At 24.4% G+C, this 17,307-nt stretch overlaps 1 protein-coding gene across 3 annotated transcripts in view; it reads left to right on the forward strand.

The window, feature by feature from the left end:
• The window catches only part of LOC126900432 (zwei Ig domain protein zig-8-like), a 190,978-nt gene that overhangs the window by 12,623 nt on the left and 161,048 nt on the right, over window positions 1-17,307 (forward strand). For 2 of the 3 annotated variants that reach the window (XM_050676144.1, XM_050676143.1), the window contains exon 2: window positions 9,290-9,565. In XM_050676144.1, coding sequence (XP_050532101.1) covers window positions 9,487-9,565 — 79 coding nt within the window. In that variant the 5' untranslated portion in view covers window positions 9,290-9,486. Of the gene's footprint in view, window positions 1-1,624; window positions 1,717-9,289; window positions 9,566-17,307 lie in introns of those variants that run through there. The other variant, XM_050676145.1, reaches the window with a different exon arrangement.

Genomic DNA, 17,307 nt, shown 5'->3' on the forward strand with positions numbered 1-17,307 from the left:
TAAATTGAAAAAAATTAAAAATAACAATTTTAGTGAATAAATATTTTAAAAAATGGGAAAGTATTGTATTAAATTATTTGAGTGCTGCAATATCCAATAGATTATATTTATATTTGATGTGCCGAGTTTATCTATACGGCTGTTTCAAGTATATTTACAGTTAAATGCAATTTAAATACAAGGTTTGAGATTTAGTGATGTTATGAAATTTTAATGAATCTCAAAACACTTTTGCCTCTTTCATCTAAATACTGTGTATGGAGGAATACTTGAGCACGGCAACATTCTGAATGTTAAGGAAGTGTTGACGGAATATCAGACCATTAGTTCCGGGTGACATTTTTCAATTGGTTCAAATTACGGTTTTCCATCAAGGGTATGAGTATACCATTGCTTTTTATACTTTCAAGGAGGCGTTAATGACAACTGATCGATAAAGCATTTAGAATTACAAAAAAATTGTAAAAAAAGGTCTTGGTTCTTGACACTGTACCATGAAAAATCGTTATTTTTATCTTTTATCGCTGTTATTCTTGCAAATATTACATTATTCGATGAAAAAGTTTATGAACAAGAAGAATTATAAATCTTTGATCTAAGTTTAATAATTAAAGCGATCCATAAAAAATGTTACATAAAAGACTAATGTCAATAATTAGAATGCTAAATAAAATTTAATTTGTCTTTATTTTTAGTACTTCATATTGTAATCATAATTTTTTTTATAATTTAAGCTTCTTTGTATTAATTTATTCATCAATACTTCTTTTAATTATCCCTGCAATAGAGTCGTTTGTTGACATTTTATATATTGTTGTTGTAATGATTTAATTACTGTGTGTACTAATTCGATTATAAATTTAATATATTTGTTAAAGATTTGACGGTGTTTCTTGATTAAATAAAAGTGAAAATTAATTTGTAACTTTATTAATTATAAAGTACAGCCTTTATAGAATCAAATTTTTTGTATATTAAGGCTATTGTACATTTTTAAAAAAGGAATATTTACGTTTCTCTATATAGTTGATTACTTTAAATTCTAGTTACCAACTGGCACGGGTTGCATTTTATTTGATCAGCCATACTACAATGATAGTTGTCCTTTATTATACAACCCCTCTATCATTAGTAGATTGTATAAGAATTAAAGGGCATTTGAAGCACTAGGGGGATTTCATACTATACATAAAAAATCAAAATAATTATAATAGACTGTACATTTAAAAATAAATAATATTGTTTTAATAAAGCTATTCAAACTATAATAATTTAACCAACGAGAATATATCATAGATTTAAAAAATTTAATTAATTACTTTTGTCTCACATTAAAAAAAGTTTTAATTATAAAATTAAGTAATAATTTTGTAGTGTGTTTAAATTGTCTGTTATATATCTAATATAATTATTAATTACACTTGTTTACAACAAAATTGACCTATGACTTATGATAGTGATAATATAATGAAAAGGTTTTTTCTCAGTACACGAAAAACGCTAATTTCGCAATAACTCAAAAACTGTTCTACTTTTTGTATTTTGGACTTCATTTTCGGACTCAGTGGACGATTTTACATAAAAAATGACTATCATAAGTTATAGGTCAGAAAATTTTTTTTTATTTGTAAACTAGTGTTATTAATCTATATTAAATATTAATGATGTGTTGAACGGTTCTATTTTTATACCAAACTTAGGATTCAATTCAATAAGGTAACTTAAAGTTTTAAAAAAACTAATCAAACTCTTTATTTTAAATAATTAAAAATTGAATTAGTATATCCAAATATTATACTAAATTTTTGAAATTGAAAGCACGGTTAGGGGATGGTTCAATCCCAAAAATCAGGGTTGGTAATAACTTTATTAATTATCTATTTTCCTAAACTTAACATCAACAATTAACTTTATTAATAATAATGGATGAGAAAGGTGCACTGAAAAAAACCTTAGTAAAAGCAACAAATTTATTGTTAATATATAGCGGACAATAAATTTTTGTTGATTACATAAAATATGTTGTTCCAATAACAAAAATATGATTGATTTAACAAAAAAAAAATTGTGGGCTATATTTTTTTCCATTGTATACAAGATGATCGGTTTATCATAAACCGCTGAAGTACTCTCAAATAAATATTGAAATAAAAATTTTAATTTCTTTAGTTAAATATATTTCTTGATTTACCAACTAATAATTTTTAAAAAAAATCCCTCATAACTTAAAGGGGTGTCCTGCTTCAACCGTTTTAATGCTAATCTGTACTTAGTGTATAATTGAAAGAAATTGGTGGATTATTCCAAAAGCAACGTCAAACATTTCCTTAATTATATCCTGATTTAAGTTATTTAGTTAATAAGTTTAATATATAAATAATTATTTAATAATTTATAGTTTTAATTATAGTAATTAATCTTGTTAGTATGAAATTGATATTCAATAATTTAATATTGTAAATTTTGTAGTAGTTTTAAGAAAAAAAAGTCGAAGTTTATCAATTTTAAAAATTAAATTTTTTGAGGATAATTACTCATCTACAGGGAATAATTTAATTTTTTTTTTTTCAAATTTCAAAGGCAATGTCTTCAACTAGATACGAATTGTGGTCTTTTGACATACCATTGAAAGAAATCGGTTCCGTATGATCTGACAAAAGTGGCGACAAATATAAAAAAAAACGCGTAGTAAAATTAATACTTTCACAACTTCGCGTCGAAGCTAAAAAATATATTTATTCACAATAATAATGTCTACTTTCAAGTTGAATAATTTCCTGAAAGTTGAGTTTATAATAAATAAAAGGGTTTTAATGGTTAAAAAAAGGGCGGGAATTAAAAAAAAATTAAGTTAGGACTTCTTCTAAAATGTCAAAGTTAATTTTCACATTATTGGAAAATTTATTGTAAGTTCATAAATATTTAAAATTTATGTAATAACTTTAATGATATTTAATGAATATATTATTTAAAAATTAGAATTTTGTTAATTCAAGATTTTTATCTTATAACACTTTTAACTGGCCAATAATTATATATTTGTAACATTTAATTTGGAAACACCCCGAGGGATTTCTTTTAGTTAAAATCGACAAAGGATTTTTTTAATACATATTATTCATTGGTTAAATTTTTATTTAAAAATTCAACTTCCCGTCTTAATTAATAACTAAATCTTTATAACATAAACGTTCAAAAAAAAAAAATGGTAAAAATTAACTTGTAACCATGGAAACAAATAAAATTGGTTTTATTTACTTAAATGTATTATTATTTCATGAATTATAAAGTATTTTCTTTATAATAAAAATTATCTGTTTAAATATCTACTACGAATTTTTTAAAAATATTTTTTATAAATAATAATAAAGTTAAACATAAGCGCTACTAGGGTGTTAGAGGTGCTTAAGCACCTAGTTGATTAATTAGCCCTCCAAATTTAAAATGTTATGACTTTGTCATAATTTATCGGCCCCAAAAATTTTAATCTAGTTTTACCTATGATGTTAGATTCAAATTTATTTTATACTGATTGAACATTAAAAATCATAAATATACTGCATTATTAAATTTATTTATTTTATAAGGATATAAAATGATTGTAATTTTTAATTGTTAATTTCATCAATATTTCAGATATTTCATTAAGCGATTTTTGAATTTTAATTTTTAATATAGGATCTTTGCTGACTAAAAAATGCATATAAATTCAGTTACATTTAAGAGAAAGGTACAAGCAAAAATAATTTCACTAATTTTATTTGCTAGTGAACCTTTTTTTGCTAAGTGCTTGGATGTTGTGAATTTACATTTGGTGATACCAACACATTTTATAAATCATAATCTACGATCACAATTTTATATCAAAAGAATAATTTGCATTAAAAATTATCATTTCTCTCATTAACATCATTAGTGAAACGTATGAAAATACACATTTGGTTGATTTTCGTGATACGCATAAATAAGTAAGAAGTTTAGTTATCAAGAAGTACCTAATTAACATTGTTTTACTTGCTCACTATTTTTGAAGTATTACTTTCCTGTATGTTAATAATTAATTAAAAACTGTGTTATTAATGTCATTTTTTAAAATTGCGACTCATTAGTGTCAAGCGATAATAAACTTAATTACAGAACAATTTTATCTTTATATAGTTCATTTAACTCATTATGATCGTTACTGTATAAGTATAAGTTCTACCTGATTTGTTCATTTATGAACTAAAATAATAAAAAAACAGTAAAAATATATGATTGCGTGTTGTTTTAATAATAGGTTACTATAAAATATACTAAAATAGGCATTTTATGTTAATTTTACTTAAGTAAGGGTATTTTTCTCGTATGGAAAGAGATATATGCTTGAACTACATGTTAACAATTTGTATGCAAAAAATTATACAGGCAAAAAAAGAACATCAGCTAAAATATGTAAATTATTTTATCCTATTTTTTTAAAGATTTTAAAAAATAGACATTTTTGAATTTTGGATTTCTTATAATTCTTTAATCATTAAATTATATTGTTTTTTAGATCACCAAAATGATTGAAAATGGAATATCTTTCTTTTTAGAATTAATTGTAGTTTAAGTATTCTCCAAATATTTTCGAGCAGAATAAAATTTTTACTATTGACAAAATATTAAAAACAAATTATTATGTTGTACCAGTTTGTTATGAAGATCATTTTTTAAGTAAGTCAATGGATTTTTGGATTNTAAAATTTTTACTATTGACAAAATATTAAAAACAAATTATTATGTTGTACCAGTTTGTTATGAAGATCATTTTTTAAGTAAGTCAATGGATTTTTGGATTTTTTCATAATGAATGTCTTAGGACTTGTTGTAACGGTTTTTCCGGTAGACTTCTCACCGAATTTTTATGACCTTTTGTTATNGGTAGACTTCTCACCGAATTTTTATGACCTTTTGTTATTTATCTTCCTCTCTCAAATGGAAAATGTGTTTAAAATGCAATAAAATAAATGGCAACCGAAAAGGGCATAGGGCTAGTTTAGTTTAAACGGATGTTTAAGACGTGGATATTTTTTCCTTTGTAACAATGTAAGTCTCTTTGTTTTTATATAGTGCAAGAAAAATGAGATTCGGTAAATATATACAATATTATGAATTATTATCTTATTGTAAAATGATTTAGTATTAAAATGTTTAATAAACAGTTTCTTTTGTCATTCATTACACATGATTGATACACAAAGAATCGTTCTTTACAAAATTAAAAGGGATATTTTAAATTTTGTTACAATTTATTGATAATTTAATGTGTGTTTAATAATAAAAGATTTTCAAACAACTTTTTGTTTCGAAAATTGTTTTAAATACTATACAAAATGTAATTTTATATGTCATCATAAAATATCTAGTAATATATTAAACATTTTAGCTTCGATAGGAAGGTGAGAAGGTATTAATTTTACTATCATGTGTTTTTTATTATCTGTCGCCACTTTTTCTGAGCTCTCGCTGGTCCAATTTCTTTCGACGATACGTCAAAAGATCGCAAATTGTATCCAATTGAATACATTAACCTTAAAAATTGAAAAAAATTACCTCGTTTCCTATAAATAGTGGATATTTCTCAAAACATTACAATTTTTATAATTGGTAAATTTTGTCATTTTTTAAACTTTTTTTCTTAAAACTGCCTTAATTTTTTTTAAAAATTAACAAATCAAAATAAATTTTTTTTAATACAAGTACCTTAGGTATTTACTTAGTGGTCACCCTGTCCTAGTGAGTAGAAACGTATTTTTCGGTACACGGGATCTCGGGTTCGATCTCCAAGGTGTCAGTAAAATGTTTTTTGTGATTTTTTTATTGGCGGTGTCTAATATTTGGTGTAAGCTGCCCATAATACCAGTTCCGTCAATCATTGGCCTAGACAAGAACCATCTTTGACTCCCTAACAAGTGAAAGAGAGCTATCACCCTTTGTTGCATGTTAAGTTCGGGTAATAAAAGGAAGTATAACTAAAAAAAAACTTAAGGTATTTATTTGCGTATAAAGTTAACTTTTTCAACTTAAGTTTTGAAAATGTTCCGGAAATATTCCGAGCTTCAAACATATGTTAAAATAAAGCTTTCCGTCGACTTTTATGTATAAATGGCTACCAAAGTTAAAAACATAATATTTTTGTTTACATACATATTAAACTAGTTTATAAAGTAAAAAATGATCTGTTAAAGGAAATGGCTGGCAGAAAACAGCTTTAATACATTATTATAAAAGTTGCGAGTATTTTAAATATTAATTAAAGATGAGATGTGTTATATTATATTTATCATTTCAAAGTACTATTTCAAACTTTGTTATCATTTTCATAATTAGTTCCTTTTTTATTTTATTAGCTAGTTAAAATTTCAATACAAAATATTGAATATAATTTTCATACTAAAATTCTTTTTTTTAGTATGTATTTATTGAATTATTTTACTTATAAATCATAAACTTATAATCAGGATTTAAATAAAGAAATAGAAGTTGCTTTTAAAATAATTTAACAATTTCTTCTAAAAATTAAATACTACCTACAGGTTTGCATCAAAGCGTTTCTTATGATAGTGATTTTAATTATTGTCAGATATCATCTTTACTTGTCTGAATTAGCCATGTCCCTATTGTGTCGCGACTTCACTATGCTGGGTTGTTTTATTTTTATAATAATGTGTTTTTTTAAACAAAATTCGTCGAAAAACACATGTAGGTGTTGAAAGGTAAATAATTATTCAGTTACAATTATTCAAGTTATTTTATTATGTACAGTAATATAAAAACTTTCTATTGAGAAAAAAAAAATTTTTACTTAATATTTTACTTTTACGAGTTTTTCAATAATTTATCCTATTAAAATAATCTATACACTTATAAAATATTATGATCTTCTTAGAACTTTGGCCATAATAGTTTTTATGACTTTTATTTATGTTATTTAGGATAAATTTAAACATTATATGAAATACTTAGCTACAGAAATTTTAAAATTCACAAAGAGTATCCATTAATTATAAAAGCCGTTACAGTTATGGCTATAAATATACATGTATGTTCAATAAACGTGATAATGATCGGTTAAATAGTGGACGTTTAAATGTAATAATATTGTGGTGTTCGCGTTTTACCTGAATTTACCCGTAGGATATGGTCTATGTAAATGACAAAATTAAAGGGGCAAAATTCGTTTATGGAAATATATAAGTATTGTTACGCACGCCATATTCCGTATTTTGAATCATCTCTATTGTTTTACATGCCATACCTCTACCTCGAAGGAGTAATAGTTACCGATTTCATTGTATTTTTACATAAAAAAACTTAATATGTTTTTAAATGTAAACACGAACTACAAAATAAGTTTTTGGATATCTTATAGTAACATAAGCATTAAAAGTTCTAGTTGGTTTGTTATCGATTTACGGTTTATGCAAGCTAGTATAAAATAAATATTCAGGTATACTAAATTTTTTTTTATCTTATATATATGTTGAACTTTATTTCTATTAAATAATACATTTTTCTGTCTCTTTCAATTTATTGTAAAATTATTTTCATTAGTAAAATTTGTGACATATAAATCTAATCTATAATGTTGAGTTTATGTTTATTGATTACTATTTTCAGTTATTGTTTTTAATTATTAATTTTTTGTTTAGAAAATATGTATTTCTTAAGTATTGAGTTATTTTAAGTTATTTTAATGGCACGTTGGTTGTATTTATAAAAAAGTATACTATTAAATTTATAGGGAATTCCTTTGAATAACTTAAAATGAAGTTATACTTTTATATAACTTCCTTTTGCATACTTTTTTTATATCACAAAGAATAACGAGATACTTATTTAATTTCTAGTTAGATTTTTATAATTTCATAACATTGATAATTTTCTCCTAATTTACTAAATCCTTTCATCACGATACAATTTCGGATAGTTAAAAATGTTTACTTTTTATTGCATAATATTTGTTGTATCATATATATATTGTAATGGTACACTTGTCTATGTAGTACACAATGATATGTAAACATACACTTACATTATTATACACCGTAAACTTGCTGTTGACATGCAGCGATCAGTTGTGTGAAAATGTCTGCCGATCACGTTTGTGATATACACAATGAAATAAATAAAAATAAGAGGTACTGTAAAAAATACAGAGCCGATCGTTACAAAAATGAAATTCAATTTCATTTTTGTTATAATAATACATGTACATCAGCACTCATGGCGCTTGAGATGTTAAAAAATGAATTCATGTATTATGCATGCATTATTTGTGGGCATCATTAATTAATCAATAAAGATGGCAAAATAAGTATCGAAGATTAGAACATTTTCAATACAGATTTACGGTAATAAAACTAGTGAAGGAATGCACGCAGGTCATATGGCATACTTTCATGAATTATGTCATTACACACACACCTCACTGCACATATTTTGTCCCTCACACATAACCTTAGGTATATTAAAACAAAATTTTAAATAAGTTATAAAACTATATAGTAAAACAATAACGTCAATTATATAAATAATGTATCATTTAAGTTTGTTTTATTCTATATTTTGTTGATAGTAAAAAAAATGTAAGTTTAATAAATATATATAGAATGAAACAATAATAACTGACAACTCATATAACTTATAATGTACATATTTTTTTTAAATAATTTTTTTACAATATACGACTATATTTAAAATATGTTTTATGTAATTTTTCGCAATAACAAAAAAAAAATTATTTTTTTATAAAAACTTTTTTTAAGATTTGAAGATTGCTACTTTCTAGATAATATTAAAAGAAAATTTTTTATACTAAAAACTTTTATTTTAATTCGGTAGTTACGTTTCCACTTAATTTTTTAATTTTTTTACAATTTTTCTATGGTATCAAACCTTAGTCTTCATATGTAAAAGACGGACGTAATCACTATCTTTTGACGTTATTTATTGATGACAGTTGCGATTTTTTTTCGCCAATACGATGAAAAATCGTAACGTTAAAATGAGCTTTAACAGAAATGATTATCTCAAATCAATATAACAAAATGTTAGAAACATTTTCGTATGTTAACTACAAGTGTTCGATGGTTAGCCAAGTTAACAGTGATAAAAATTATTAATTTGCGTGTTCTACCATTGATATTATATTATTATAGGATATTCCTTGTTATGAGATTGATAATAAATGCACTTTTTCATTATTATTCACGTTTAGATTTATGAAACATGTACCTATTTAAATAATTGATATATTTTTCAGACATTGAATACATCACACTTGGAAGTATAGTTTTCCTGAAAACACAATGTGTACTATTATCGAATCGAATGTTGTGAATTTGACGTGACACTGTATGGGGAGTGTCAAAAACAGTAAAACTTTCTTATTGTGGTGATACAATTGATTTAATCTTATACAGTTCAATAAAACAAAAATAAAATCATACTACACAAACTATGGTCCTGAGATTTGTTTTCTGTGGTCAATGTTCCAACGTGGTCTTTTTCCTTTGTACAATTACGATCATAATTTCAGGTAAGACTGTTTTTATCTATTAAGTTAGTTATGCATTAATAATCTTAAATAACAAGTTATTTCTTTTAAACAATTATTCGTTAATATACTTAAAAAATATTAAAATATATTCTAAATAACGTATAAACGCATTATGTAATTTTTTATGTCGAAAATAATTAAATTTCGATATAATTAAAAAAAAATTTTATGTGATGAATAATTTATAAGTGGATTTTATGTCCTTATGGTGGAGTAACTTGAAATCTTTTATTGAAAAATTCCAGTCTAAGCAAAATAATATTAAAATTACTCTTATAAACTAATAAAAAAATAATTTTACTGTATTTATAAGGATAATAAAGATTAAAAAGTTTCAAGATAATTCAAAATAGTTAATGAATACTAAAAGTACGATGTAATATTATTTCACTCATTTTTATAACTTTATAAATGATTAAGTTGCTCATAAAAAAATGTGTGTTCATTCTCGAGATGAATATTGGTTTGGTAAGGCTTAAAAAAAAGTGAAATGATAGTATTAATTCTATAAATGTGCTTTGGTTAATTTGAAATAAATATCATAGTTTATGATGAAAATTTAATTACTTAAAGATCAGTTTTACGATAGAATGTTATCTTTTATAAAAAAAATACATTTATTTTTAACATTTACTTGTATTTTACGATTCAATTTATTTAATTCGTAAATATTATAAAGTAAAAAAATCAATCGAAAGATTAAAATAAATTACTTCAGTATCATTTTCAACGTCATTTATTGTTATAAGAAAAATATTTGGCGTGGGCTTAGCGGTATAAGAATTACAATTCAATAACTTTACTCAAAAAAATACCTGTTTATTGCTTTAGCGATACAATGTAGAATTGAACATTAAATTAAGCTCTCTATTTTTGTATAAATAAACAAATTTATGTTGTTCAATTTTCGAATTCAATTATATAAGTTCAATGTTTTTCTCAATTGATCAAAAATGAAGTATTTGTTATGGTCATCCTTTATACCTTATAAGGTTGTCAGCCTTAATTTTTCAAATGATAACATATGTAATTAATTAGCTTACTTATTAGATGATGATACAATTAATAAAATGACTGGTCGATAACATCTTTTGGAATACCATTTCAGATGTTATTAAAAATTTAAAGTATTGACTGGTGATAATAAGTTTGAGGTGCTAATTTTACAGCGAGACTATATTTTTATAAATGTCACGGTCGTACTTTTTATCCCACTCCAATATAATCAAGTCAATAACTTCCGAAATACTGAAAAACTGAAAGTTGTAATAGACTAGTAATTTTATTAATTATATCATTAAATATTAAATAAGCTAGTTAATTATGCGTTTTGTCATTTGAGAAATTAAAGTCGACGTCCTTATTGGATGCAACGGATGAATATAAAAAATACTTTATGATTGATAAATTGAAAGAAACATTAAACTTATAAGAAACCAATAAAAAAAATTTTAATATAATTTTTATTATTCTATTAATAAAGTCCATGTAATTGTCAAGGTCCATGACAATTGAATCACTTTGTATAATAAACTATATACTAAGTTTATAACCGTCAACATAAGTGCAATAAGAAATTTTTCAATTATATAATGTTAAGCTCCAACTCTAAAACGTCTATTTTTTGGTTTTTTGTTTGCAAATTATAGAAAACGGAGTTGTAGCTAACTTGTTTAATTCTTACTAAGTTTGAATAAATTTCGAAATTTGAAAATAGTGTAACAAGTACAAGAATATCAGAAGTAGTACTATAAAATATTTATGTATAATAATATTTTTATTACAAAAGCATTTTTTTTTTAATACTCTTATGTTATGTAATGTAAATTTAGAATTTATGTCTATTTAGAAATAGTTCGAAAAATACTACACAATATTCTATGTTACAATGATTATGCTTAAAATTATTGAAATAATTATCGTCATCAGTATCAACAACTATGCAAGTTATTTATTTTGGCATTTTTAATTAAATGTAGACAAGTTATTACTAAAACCACTCACACAACAGGCTTAACCAAATATGCTCGTATATTCGTTCTCGCGACCGTAAAATTAAAATAGGAATAATTGGGACAAGAGCAGTAGATGAAACATAAGCTTTGCTATATCTCGTAAAAATGATAAATTCTAATGGTCGAACATCTAAAAACTTAAATGTAGTCACTTTGGAGGGCATTATAATTTTGATCAGTGGCGGCTTGGACGACGGGACGATCGCACTCCCTACTAAAATTAATTAAAAGAAGAAAATTAATTGTATAATTTTAATTGTACATTTTTATTAAATAGTAAAATAGTTATAATACATTTGTCGTGTGCGAACATTAAAGTTGATTCCCTCAATATATGCGGGTACGCATGCGCACACGAGCAGTGTTTGGTGGACGACCGACAGCGAACAACATTAAGAAACGTATATTATACACGAGGCACAACAATCGTGTGTGTGCGGGTACAGTTCAGCTGCGATCTCATGTACAGGTTTTGGACGACCGGCAGCGTCGTCCATACAATAGAATATTAGTACACTACTATATTGGGCAATTTATTTTTAGAATTAACTTCGGGTACGCTCGTCGCTATCGTTTGCTATAAAAGCATAATAGCTATTATTATTTTCATTTCTATTTTCTACTGCGACCTTCAAAGTAATAATAAGTGTTTTATTTTATTATATTTTATTTGACAATATTTTATATCTATAACTAGCGGTATTTTATTTAAAATCACACCACAACCACCAGCACCCACGAGCCGCCACTGATTTTGATAATCTTAAAATTTCATTTCTCGGAATGTAATGAGGATAGGAAAGATCATTGTTTGGGTATTATTCGTTTTTAAAGATTTTGAGAAACACATTATTGTTCCGAATAACCTCTTAAATACGTGCTGGGCTTAACTAATCATCTTCTAACGTGATAATTGAAACAAAAAAAAATTTAATTCAAGAGATGATTTTTTATGTAAAAAAATTACGCTCTAATTTTTTACAATTATTTGTTAATTTAAACGTTGATACACCAAAATTTACTCTTGTAAAATTTATAACGATTTCCTAATAAAATATAGCCTTATTATATTTTGCATTTTGGGATTTAATCGATAAATAATTCAAAGACAGTTATATTTGTAGACACTGGAACACATTAAAAGTTGAAGAATTACATTTTTATATTATATTTATATTGTTGTTTTTATATTTGTAAGTGTACTGTTTAAATGAAGAACGAATAAAAATTAACTGAAATCTGATATTTATGTAAATGTTTTGTTAAGAATTATTTATGAATAAGTATTGTAGTAAACATGAAAAAATTATTTTGAAATACTAATTTATTTTTAAATTGTTTTTTTTTATGGATTTATTATATATTTGAATAAAAGGGTTTGCAATTTCAAATTAAGTTAAAATATAGAAATATTTAATAATAAATAAATGAAAATCAATCCAAATAATTTTTTCATGTTTGGTTTATAGAAATATATACTTGCACAAATTAATTCTACATGAATAATTGTTGTTTGAATTTGTGATAATCTGATCATATGCTACAAAAACTTTATATAATTTTTTTTAAATTAAAAATAAATAAGTAAATTTAATTATAGATATTTATATTAAATATATAAGAACTGTATAAATATGTATTATATTTATACTGTTTTTAGAATAAATGAGAAAAATAATGAAAGTCTATGGGGATATATCTAATTTAGATCGATCTTCAAAGATTTTAACTCTTTGGGGTTTTCAACTTCACAGCCTCTACTTTTTTCATTAACAATGGTTTATCTTAATCAGATTTAGAAGCTAAGTAAACTGTTAAGAGGACTATTACTTTTCATGCATTATTTTTCTCTAAGCTTGGGTTGATTTAAAAAAAAAAAAGAAAGATTCTGTATTTTACAAAGTGTACTTTTAAGTTGTAGAAATAATTGTATTTCCTACGTTCTCTAAAGTTTGTTATAATCGAATTCTTTTGTGAATACTGAAGACTATGATTCATAGTTTTTAGTAATGATATGAAATATTATTAAAAGTGTATACCTAAAAAAAAAGAGGTTGGTATGATTGCTTGCGTTGAGGTTGAAGAGCATTTTTATTTTGTCGTCTTTACGGGTGCCGCGTGCGACTTATTGCCAATCCAACAGTATAAATAAGCACTTTGTCGCATCTTCTTTCGCGACATTAGACGCATTGTACGCTCTCTTTAGGAGTCTAGCGAACATAGTGAGGTATGAAGGAGTAGACTTTGGTACGCATGTTGTCAAACTCGGTACGACAACCATACACGAAGATGATAGATGATTTATAATATAATATCGCCACGGGCTCACATTTGGTATAATCCCGTGTATATTGGGGTGTATAGCGTTTGATATATAAATATATAATATACATGTGTGGGCTGTGCTCGTCCGGGTGTAGTCCGCATGTTACATAACTCTAAAAGTGTTTGTATATTATTCGGTTAAGGTATCGATCATCTGCCATAGGCATCACTTAACCTAAAATGCTTTATGCCACAAAGTTTTGAAGTTTTCAACGTCACCTAAATACGAATTTCAACTAGGTATTCTTTTGATGTTTCTTTTTTCATATTATTAAATTAATAACCCGGGTTCGTTAGAATGCTAATAATACATCAAAAGATGATATTTCTACAAATATCACTCAATCATTGAGATTCAGAAAGGTCTTACAAGAAATACTTGTTCAAGTGCATACATTGATTTAAAATTACTGGGTAGTTTTTCGTTTAGGACTAACTAAGGTAACGCGATCAAAATAACTGCGTAGTATATCTTACTTAATTCAAGGACTTAAACTCCCTATAATTGCACTATAATAAAAGCGTTCAAATCTAGTTGTCAAGCAAAGTATGTCCCTTTATCGTCAAAACAATAGGTATCATATAAATAGCATTTCAGGAACTTGTTAAATCTTCTACTGGAACTATTAATAATTTTTTTGTTGATAGATTTTAGTATTATTTTAGATGTTTAAATGTGCTAAAATATTTAATTAAAATAAATCAAAATTTAAGCATGACATCATTTGAAAAATCAACAGTAACCAATAAAATTACAAATACTATTAATATAAATAACATACAAAAAAAAAATATCAAAGATACTATGTATTACTGTAAAAACTTCGTATAACCATCGAATATATTCAGTGATACATATAAAATATGTTATTATACTTTTTTAAATCGTTAAAATTAGTGTCTAACGTATTTAATTAATTTTCTTTAATTGACAAACAGTTTATTATTTTTATTTTAGTTATTATTAAATTTTATGAATTCAAATTAATATCACAAAAAAATGTTTTATTCTAGATCCAAAGTCTTGGTGAATTAAAATAAACTGTATTTGTTTACAAAAATGTAAGCTTTGTTTACTTAATATTTAAAATGAACTATTTTTGTTATATTTATTTATTATAGTTTTGATTATTATTTCCAGATTTGTATTGTATGGCTTCTAATTAAATGAAATAAAGCCGTATATGAATTTTTATCCAACAGCTTAATAGTCGTGTGCTACATTGTTGACTTTATTGTAAGTCATATCAATTAGATATCGTACAAATTCATGAAAATCCAATTAATTACAATTCATTTAAGCTTTATGAATATATAAGAAATACAAAACAAACCAAATCTTTGTTGTCCTGATAAACCTCGTTTTTATTTTATTATTCATGTTCATTGGCCTTTTTTGAGTATTCATAATTTTATTGTATTTTACATGTGTGTCAAAGAACTTGAAGTTGAAAGTTTTCATTATTCGTTTATCTATATTTTATATCAATTAGTTAATCAATACAAAAATACGCAGAAAATACTTTTCAAAATAAATTTAATCTAATGGTTAATAAATAAATGTAGGCACAATATAACAGGAGAAATAAGTTATTTGTTAGAATAGTAAATAATTATCTTGAGTAAAGTGACTTGGTCTGCGGTGCCAAAAATGGCATTGTGTCAACTACAATTAAGTACACAGCTGGTATAAAGTTATGAGACGCAAAGCATATCAGGCGACAGACTAGTGTGTCCATTTGTCAAAACAAAAAAAAAGAAAGAAAAAACTCTTTTGTTTCTACTATCAGCACCGTGCCTCCAGTTTTTATGTTCTTTTTACAACCATAATCTCTCGTTTAGGACTTTTTCTTCATTAAAACACATCCTTTTTCATATTATTTATTAAGTTTTTATTATTTTTGGCGACATTAATTTTTGTTTGCGTGACTAAGAGAGTCAAAACTTTTCAACTATAATACATTATTACATTACTTATTATGACTAAAAGTTGTTTTCTTTGACAGGGGTATTAGAGATAATTATAAAATTTGATTGCTTGTTATCTTCAACAAATTCAAATGAGTTGTATAAGAATAACTCTTATCGTCATTAACTGTTTCAATATTTTTTATTGTGTAATAATTTTGTTTATTTAATAACAATTAATCTGAAGTTAAAATTCTTAAATAATTAAAAATATTAAATTATGATTATTTTGTATCAGTTAAGTTTATATTTCTCTATCATTAATATAAAAGTGTACTTAGGATATAGAAGTATTATAAAACATTATGTTCTTGATACTTGGTTAACAGGTTTGCTAACCTAATTCATTGTTGCAATAAGATTGTTTTTTATAAAAAATATAATAAAAATATAAAAAATATAATATTCCCTGTTATAATATTATAAATTAGTTGGTACTTAATTTCCAAAGAGTTGTAATTATTTTTAGTGTTAACGAAATGAATCACTGTAATATAAACTTCAATATGTAAATAAAAACCTATTATTTTTACTATTTATAGTGTGATAAAAATATTTGTACTACACTGATTTTGCTTTAATATACGTCAAAAGAACATAAATCGTATCTATTTGAATCTTAAGGTGTAATGATATTGTCTAAATCCTCAATTTCTTAAATCCTTTATCGTATGATAAAGGAAAATATTCAAAAAAATTACAATTGTAATAGAAAAGTATATGTTTATAATTTAATTTTTCAACGTTTCGTCGACTTGTCTTCTACAAGTTCTATTTCTAAAGTTGAAAATCATGTAATTATTAGTGGATAAGTGTTTTGTGTCAGTGATTTTAATTACTAATAGTTATCAATACTGCTATTAAAAATGTACCTCATCTACATTTTGCTGGATTCCGACTATACTTAGCTTTTCTTTTTGAGTGAAATTATCCATACATACCACATTATCATTAAAAATTAAAACTTGCAAGTTAAGAAAACCATATATTGGATATTTTTTAATAAGTACTAAAATGGAGCAAAAATAAAGTTTATTAATATAAACTAATATTGAATTTTTAATTATTTAATAGTTTTTTAATATTTTAATACACTAGATCTAGTATAAAATGATATATTTCTATGCAATACATTTTTCTTACATTGTTTTGAAGATTTAAATGGTTATATATTACTGTAAAGCTTATAAATCTTACTTTCAGCTTATTCATTCATTAATCATTATGATGACTTCATTATAAACTTGTAAATATTTTTCTTCAAAATACAATATGAATTTCTCCAAAAAATATTTATAGATTATTCTATATCAATTTTCATTCTAATATTATTTTTAAAAAGTTAAATTTTTTTTATAAGTATTATGTTTATATATTTATTTATATAAGACCATATAAATTCTAAAAATTATT

This window comes from Daktulosphaira vitifoliae, unplaced genomic scaffold (genome assembly GCF_025091365.1).
Source record: "Daktulosphaira vitifoliae isolate Bord-2020 unplaced genomic scaffold, ASM2509136v1 Scaffold_3, whole genome shotgun sequence".
Lineage (NCBI taxonomy): Eukaryota > Metazoa > Arthropoda > Insecta > Hemiptera > Phylloxeridae > Daktulosphaira > Daktulosphaira vitifoliae.